The sequence below is a fragment of the Besnoitia besnoiti genome, chromosome I (genome assembly GCF_002563875.1).
Source record: "Besnoitia besnoiti strain Bb-Ger1 chromosome I, whole genome shotgun sequence".
NCBI lineage: Eukaryota > Apicomplexa > Conoidasida > Eucoccidiorida > Sarcocystidae > Besnoitia > Besnoitia besnoiti.
In genome coordinates, this window is record NC_042356.1 from 4477132 (window position 1) to 4485252 (window position 8121).

General features: G+C 61.8%; 1 protein-coding gene across 1 annotated transcript; it reads left to right on the plus strand.

Moving 5' to 3' along the window:
• Positions 1-1067: 1067 nt before the first annotated feature.
• On the plus strand, positions 1068-4760 carry BESB_006530 (uncharacterized protein; the record flags this gene model as incomplete). The annotated part of the gene is made up of 4 exons (XM_029359408.1): positions 1068-1355; positions 1855-2086; positions 2485-3037; positions 3371-4760. The coding sequence occupies 4 exons, from the start codon at positions 1068-1070 to the stop codon at positions 4758-4760; spliced, it is 2463 nt and encodes an 820-aa protein (XP_029222321.1).
• Between the last annotated feature and the right edge of the window lie 3361 nt (positions 4761-8121).

Consider the following 8121-nt stretch of genomic DNA (forward strand, 5'->3'; position numbering starts at 1 on the left):
CCCGTGGTTTCCGCGCCTGCTTTTCACAGAGAGGTACCTCCGGACTCCCTCTCCCTCCCCTTTGAGTCGGCTCCAGCGAAAGCGGCGGGGTGTTGCTCTCTCGAGAGGGCTCGTCCACTCTTTCACACAAGCTTTAACTCTCCAAACTGTTTTGCGTCTGAATGTTTCTCTCGTCTGGAGGCGCTTGCTGGCTGAGCTCGCGCAGGGGTTTTGGCGATCCGCGCGAGACCAAAAACCGCAAGCCCCGGAACCCCCCCCCTGCTGCCCAGCATGTCGCGAGTGGGAAGCACGCAAGGCTCTGGAGGTTGCGCAGCACGGAGGAAAATATAAGCTCTGTTTCATTTCTTTGCGCCTAGGTTTTCGCAGGTCCGCGCGCTCGACTTGCGCGCCACACGGGCGACGCACTCCGTGCCTGTCAAAACCCGCGTTCAGCCGCCGGTCGGCCCGCGGCACCTCTCGAAGATTCGCGCGACTTTCGTGCGATTTCCCCCACAACACGCCGTTTCGCGGAGCCGGCACGAGTATTTGCTTCAAGCCAACCCCAGAGACTCGAAGATTCACGTAGAGTCTTCGTCTCCTCTCCGCTGCGCGGCCTCGTTCGCAGTGTCTGTACACCGGCCGCGCCCCGCGAAAGCAACCGAGAGGAACCCGGCGAACGAACGACGACATTGTAGGGAGGCGCGTCTTGCTTTCCTCTCCTCTCTGCGAGCGTTCTCGACGCTCTACAGCCGCTGCCGCGTTTGTTTCTCTCCACATCTGCCCGCCCAGCGGGCCGCGCACACTTCTCTGCCCTTCGCGCGCGCATGCACGCCGTTTTTTTGTCTGTTTTCGCGTGAGGCGGAGACCAGTGGGCGCGGCGGCCAACGTCTTCTCTCTCTCCCATTTCCTGCTGTGCCCTCGCCGTCCCGCTGGTCGCCGTCGCCTCTCGGCTCTGCCGTCCTCGTCCGCGTTTCGCGCGTTCGGGTTCCTTGGCTCTGTCGCCGTCTCGGCGGCGCCCGTCTCGTGCTTTTTCGTTGGGCCTCTCCGCGCGGCGTCCACCGCCCTCTATTCTCCCCTCGGACGCCACGATGATGTCAGCGGCGCCGATTCAGATTTCGAGTACGCCGGTGCCGGTGCCGGTACCTGAGCCTGCCTGTTCGAAGGTTCATGGGCCGCCTGGGAAGCGCGCATCGGGGCTGTCCTCTTCGTTCGGGGATGCACCAGTCACCACATCGTGTCCCCACTGCCACAAAGCTATCACCACGACCGTCGCCTACCGGCACTCCTGCCTGGGGATCTCGATCTGCCTCTTCGTCACCCTCCTGCTCGGCTGGTACGCCTTCTGCGTCGTCCCCTTCCTTTGGATGGGCTTGAAGGTGAGATTCGCCGCCCGCGACTCCGCACTCCAGGGTGCCGCATAGCGATGCTATGCACATACACTACACATACATATACGCATATATACATGTATATACATATAAATATGTTTATAGATGTATATTCCAGGGCAGCTGCACGTGGGTGCTTGGCTTGACACCGGGGACTTCGTTCCACGACGAGTATCGCCGCAGGCGTGTTCGCTTCGTCAGGCGGTCTCAGTAGATTGGACTGGATGAGGAGCTGTTGCCTGAAGTAACTTCGTCCCTTGCAGGTTGAGTGAGATGCGAGCCCAGCCGGCGTGAGCGCGTGTGGGCACAGCCGAGTCCGGTGTGAAAGTCTCATGCTCGAGTCCGTGGATCGATTCGAGGGAATGCCTCCGCATGCATGTCTTCGTCTCTCGTCCCCTGTTGTATTCGCAGACTCTGTTTCTTTACGGGGTTCCGCGTGGCTACGACATTTCCCTTCTCTATTGAGCGCTGTTTGATGTCTGCGCAGGACGCGGTTCACACATGCCCCTCCTGCAGAAATTTGATCAATCGGCAGTCGCGAATTCAGATCCCGTTGGGATCTTTGCGAGATGAAATCGTGACGGTCAAGTGCGGCAACTGCGCGGTCGTTCTCTCGCGGAGCTATTTCCTGCTGTTCTTCGTTATTTCTTTCCTCATTCTCGTTTTTTACATCTTGCGCGCCGGATGGCTGGGCAGCGCCCTAGATGTGATCCCCAGGGGTATGCACAAGGAAGCAGACGCCGTCCTTCTCTCGCCTTGCGTGAACGTCTTCTCTGTCGGTCGCGCCTGTCTTCCTCGTCTCCAACTGGTTTTCTCGCTCGCTGCGTGACATGTTCAGCCCGTATAGGTCTTAGCCTCTTTTTTTCTTCCGCGATATATCTCTCGTCCTCGAATCTGTTGCTTGTTTCCTGTCTTTCCGCCTCTGTGACGGACACGGCACAGAACGGCGCGCCCGTTTCTCTCTGTGGTCTATTCGTGCCCAGTCTTCCCGTGTCTGCCCCTTCGTGCTCTTTTGTTTTCCTTTCTTTTCGCCTCACATCCCTGCCTCCCTCGCGCTGCCCCCCGTGAGGAGCTCCGTGCAGCCGCCGTCGTCGCCTTGCTTGTTTTTGCTCTTTAGGTCCGTCCATCACAGCAAGCTGGCGGGACTTTTACGACAAGTGCGGACAGAAGAGTCAGCTGGGGAATCCGCTACAGGCCGCGGGGAATTTCCGCGAGCACTTTTCGGGGAAGACCGTTAAGTGGGAAGGCTTGGTGAAGCAAATCAAAGAGGGCACGTTCAGCTCGAACTTCCTTTTCGTTGCCATGTATCCGACAATGACAGCGGAAGGCCGCGGCCGGCGCGGGGCAGGGGGTCTTGGGGGCGGGGAGCCTGAGGGAGATCTTGCGTCGCTGCTTTTTGGCGACGACAAAGCTGAAGGAGGCGAGGACGGCGCCGACGCTCGCCGCAGTCCGGCTGCACCAGCAGGCGACGCACGCGACGACGACGGCAAGACGCCCGAGCAGCGTGAGGAGGCTGAGCTGCTCGCCCTCGATGAAGAAAACAAAGGCATGCAGGGAGACAGCGCGGACCTCGCGCTCGCCTTCAGCGAAGACCTCAACAAAAAAGTCGAAGCACTCGTCCCCGGAGATAAAATCTCTTTCGAGGCGACGCTCGTTGAGTTGGGAAGGAGGTAAGCAGAACCTGAGAGAGAGAGAGAGCATACTCAGCGGAGGAGGCTGGCGGCGTCTGCACGTCTCGTGCACACTTTGCCCCCGAGTGGAGGGCCCTGTGGCGTCTCTGCGTGGTCCCCTCCTCTCTGCATGCGCGTGTTGTTGTATGCCCGTTTTTCTCTCTATCTCGTGTCTTTTCTGTGGGTTTTGGCTCCCCGCGTCCCCCCGCCTGCCGCGCGAGCGGCGACGTCCTCTTCCAGGGTGTCGCGGTGTGTGTACTTTGCGCCTTTTTTCTCGCTTGTGCGTGGCGCCGATGGCTGGCCTTGTGCTGGCGTGTGCCGCTTTCTGTGCAGGGGCCGGCCGTCGCTGGGGCGTCTGTGGGATGTGACAGTCGTGGAGCGGTGGGAAGACAGGAAGAAGCGCCTGCGGGAGAAGGCGGAGGACGAGCAGCGTTCATTTTTCGAGCACCTGCTGCCGTCGTTCGCGTCGCCGTTTGGCGGCTTCAGCCCCTTCTCCCTCATGGGCTCGCTCGGAGGCAGGGGCGTCATCGTCGTGCGCAGACAAGTCCTCACGTCAGACCCTGCGTCGTCGCTCGCCTCCATCACGCAGACGTGGCAGTCTCCACGCGCAGGCGAGCCCGACGGCGAGGGCGACGGCGTAGTCCGCGTCGTACGCGTGGTCCGCGACGACTGGGGGGGGAGGGGGGGCGACGGGGTTTTTGACGGGGTCGCCTCAGGCGAGGAGGAAGACCAGAGAGCGAAGGGCGCCCAGGGAGGACTTGAGCGCCTCGCTGAGGGCGTGGGAAAGCGCGACGCACAAAATCTCGCGAACAAGTTCCCCCATCTCTCGGGAGTCCTTGAGCTGTTTGGCGACTCCGGAGGGGCTGTGAACCAGTCGGCCCGCGGCGCGGACGACCCGGTCCTGTCGCTGGGGGGGGCGGCGGCGGCTCACAGCGGAGGCCTCGGGTTCGGAGCTCTGGCAGACGCCGACGACGGAGCCCCGCAAGAGCAGGGCGGCTGGGAGAAGCTGCTCGAGGAGCTGCGGGCGCAGCGGGCCGGCGCGGGCGAGCCGAAGACGCCCAAGAGCGGCGGGGCGGCCGCCAATCTGTTTCCCTTCCTCAAGCTCGGTGATGAACGCGCGGACGACGACGACGACGGCGCCGAAACTCTGAAGGACGCGAAGCACGCGGAGACGTGGACCGACGCCGGGAAAGACGAAGCAGACGCAAGCGGCCTCCCCAGCGAGCCCCGGCCGGCTGCGGGAGAGACATGGAAAGACCGCGCAGGCGCAGGGGCGGGCGCCGCACCGTCGCCGCGAGCTTCGACCGGAGAGAAGGACGCGACTCGAGCGGAGGCCGTGTGGGGGACTCGTGAGGAGGGAGGAGCCGGGCAGCTCCCGCCAGTCTCGGCGGGAAAGGCTTCGCCACAGCGAAAGGCGCCCGCGGCGCAGCCCGAGAGAGCACGGGGCGCCGCGGGCGCCAAACAGACGGAGGCGAGGCAGCGCGGAAAGAAAAATGTCGTGAAGACTGAGCGAGATGCGGCCCCTCGGAGCGGGGCTGCCTCTGCAGAGAAACAAGAGACAGCCAAGCCTGGCGCTCAGACTCGCAACACGAACGCGCAGGCGAAGCGAGAGGCCAAAAGGCTAGTTTCGCCTTCGATTGAGAGGCCGGCGTCGCAGCAGAAAAATGGAGATAGCAAGCTATCACCTAAGCAGCCGCAGCCTGCAAATACGCCACAGGGCTAGGTCCGGGGCGGAAACGCGGTCAGGAAAATCGCTCTGGCGACGGGCGGAGGAGGCAGTCCTCCTCCTCTTCGAGCGGCTGCCGCGCCGGTACGGCCGCCTCCGCCGTCGCGGCGATGAATAGGAGTCAGGCAGCGAAAGGCGACGGCGTGTCTCTACAGCGTTGTCGTGCGCGAAGCAGAGAGGCGTTCATGCATGTTTCGACAAACCCGTTTTTTATTCTTGACCTCGCCTTCCCCGTCATGTGCGCGTGTGCACAGAAGCGCGTGACGGCTGCGCGTGTTCATGCTTGAGACGTTTCGCTTCTTCGGGGCGTTTCCGCAGTTCCCTCTTCTCCGGTGCACGATGGCCGCTTCCCATCGCCAGCATGCGGCTCGGGCTTCGTTGGGCGTCGCTCTAGTTCTCATGCGGCGCCTGCGTCCTCAGTCGAGCAGCCAGCGGGCGGATGCGCGGGAGCGGATGTGGCGCCGGAGGTGGCCTGCGAGGAGACCGAGGCGCAAAGGGAGGTCAGCTCCTCCAACACCCGCGGAGTATGGGAGCGCGAACCAGGGACGCGGCGACAGATGTCAGTGAAGCGGCGTCTTGAGCTGTTAGCATGGAAGGGGGGCGCCGCGGAGGCAAGGCGAAGAGGACTGTGCATGTATGTCTGTGTGATATAACTGGAACTGGAAGTGGGGGGAGAAGGGGGGGGGGCGTGCAGCGGTCTTAGGTCGGGAAGACCGAGGACGGTGTAGAGACGGAGGAAAAGTTTTCTTACTCGTGGCCTCCACCCTAGAAGATGTTGGTTCTTTGAAGAGCGCTGAGGACGCCCTCACGCCGTTGGACCAGCTGTAACCAACTTGGTGCGGCTGAGAGTCCCTGAGTCTCTTCAGTGTGTAGTAGCAGTGACTTCCTGTCCCAGTTCGTGACGCGTGACCGCGTCGTATGTACACACATCTACATTTATGTGTGCATCTTTGTCTATACAGACCTGAGGTTCAACGTGCGTTGAAAGTGAATTTTTTGCACTTGTGCCGGGGGTGTCTGGCGGCTTTCTGGCACGCCAGCGACCCCCGGCGTCCTCAGTCTTACTGCAGTTATGCATGTTTCACTCGACAGACTCTCTCACAATTTATGACCCTGGGATGCCTCGCTCGTGCGGGAGGCGCAACTGCAGTTTAGCTGAGCTAGAACTTGCGGAAGGGGTGCCTCGCGACTTGGGGCTGAACCCCGGCGTGTGGCGGTTGACTGAGGAAGGAAATCGCAAACGAAATCTGGAGCTATCTAGCCTTTTTCGTCAGATACTGCGAGCCTTTCGCGCCCTCGATTCACGGCAGAATAGAAGCCAAGCCTGACAGCAGTATGCAGCGGTAAGGCTAAGCTCCTCGAGGCAGAGAACTCTTCCACTTTGGGGCTGGACGACGGTGCAACACAGCACGACTCGGCGAAGGAGGGTCCATGGCCGCCACCTCACAGTAAACGTCACCGAAGTTCATCACCCGAAAGCGAACGGCGCTGACCAGGAAGTGCATCGTCGCCGGAAACCGCCGTGCACCATCGCGACTCAGCAACGGAAACGCCGCTCATCGCGCTTAAGTGTGGCGTGGGCGCTCTCTTCTTGTCTAGCCCGCAGAAACTAGACACGAGGCGTCGGCGCCAGGTTTTGGGCAGTGGAAAGATACGGGTCTCACCTAAACCCTAAACTGCTGCTCAAGGAGAGTCGAAGATTCCCCGTCGCTCCAGTACAGCGCTCGCTGAAGTTGTCGCCGCCTCGTCACAGCCACATTCCGATGCAGCTCATGCTCCTCTTTATGGGCTGCTTTCGCAGTGGTGTCTTGCGAATCGGATTTGCTATCGCCCATACTAGCGTGCTTCGCTCGCTTGGCCTCACGCGCAGTGTTCCTGATGTAACTCCGCCGGCTGTATCTTCACATATTTCTGCTTGACGTTTAACCTGTGATCACGTCCAGTGCATCCGATGAGAGGTTGCTTTAGCGCTCGAAGTCGCCTGTTCTCCAAGTGCCTCCCAGCAGTCGGTATTAGAAAGAGGGATGCATGCTGGTCAGTGGCGATCCGTGCTGAACCGACACACATACCGCAGTCTTCGCCTCTCGCAGGAGTCGAGGCACAGCACGGAAAACTCCGCTCTCTGCAGCCGCGTAGTTAAAGAGAATCACTGTGGCGTGCGTCCAACATGACTCTCAGCTATTCGCAGACTCGAATGCGTCCCCGTGTCGCTCACGCTCTATATGCCGCGCTTCGCTATGAAGCGGAGGTCCAAGACACCTTTCGGAATGGGGTACTGCAAGTGCAATGTGAATCCTTCGTGCCCGTAACCTTCTCGTGTCTACTACACAGTTGAACTCCTTTCAAAACTCTGCGCTTCAGGCAGTCTCAGTTCGTGCGGTTTAGCGTAAGCGTTCACGCCGTGTTGTGTTACCCGCCCCGTTCTTGCGGTCTCCCCTCGCACCTACGCGCGAGCCGCAGACTGAGAAGCACACCGACGCCTGTGTGTCGACCGCAGCTTGCAAGGACTCTGGAGTGTTTTGTCGAGTGTCTGGGCAGTGCTGCCAGCCAAAACGACCTAGCCTGCGGGAGTTCTTGCTCGTTGCTCCCCAGGGAGCGGCAATACCGAGGTCGAAGGCACGATTGGTGCCGTGGCCTCCCGGCCCTCCCCCCCCTCCCCCTCGCGTCGTGTTGGGGGGCGCAACAGGCGCGATATGCAGAGGCGAGGACCCTTGAGGTCGGCGGTTATTTGCCTAACTCACGACACGGCAGAAGGCGTTTCGCAGGTGGACACGGACGAGAAAGGCTCCCTGGGTGAATCCTCCTCCCTTTCCCCGTCCTTTCCGCCTCCCCGCGAAAGCAGCACTGCGCGCCGGCTCGTGGGGTCCACAGCGGCAGGGTCAAATCAGAAACCGCCCGTCGGCGGCGTCGCGCCTTGGCGGCCTCGTTTGCAGGCGAGTGCCTCCTCCACCTTTCTCTCCGCGCCGAAAGACGTTCTTGCGCGCGCGCCTCTTCAGGGGCCGCCTGCCTGCGCTGCCGTTGCCCGCCGGCCTGGACCGTAGGCAGGGTCTGGCGCGCGCGCGCGCAGCCGCAGGAGGGACAGCAGAGCTGCAAGGGTCGCCCGCCGGAGTGCGGAACCGGCAGAGCCAGGACGCGGAGGAGGAAGACGTTACACAGGAGGCCGCCGCGTCGCCTCGCACCGGAAGCAAACAGCGTGCAAAGTCCCGGCCTTTTCCGCGTACCGAGAGAAGAGAGCGAGCGGGACGTGTGCTGTGTGCGGCGAGAACTGGAGCACAGCGAGCGCGACTCCGGTTGCGCGGCAGCAGCAGGCGAGGAGGGAGAGAGGGGAAGGCCTCGCGCGCGCCGGAGGAGATGCGCT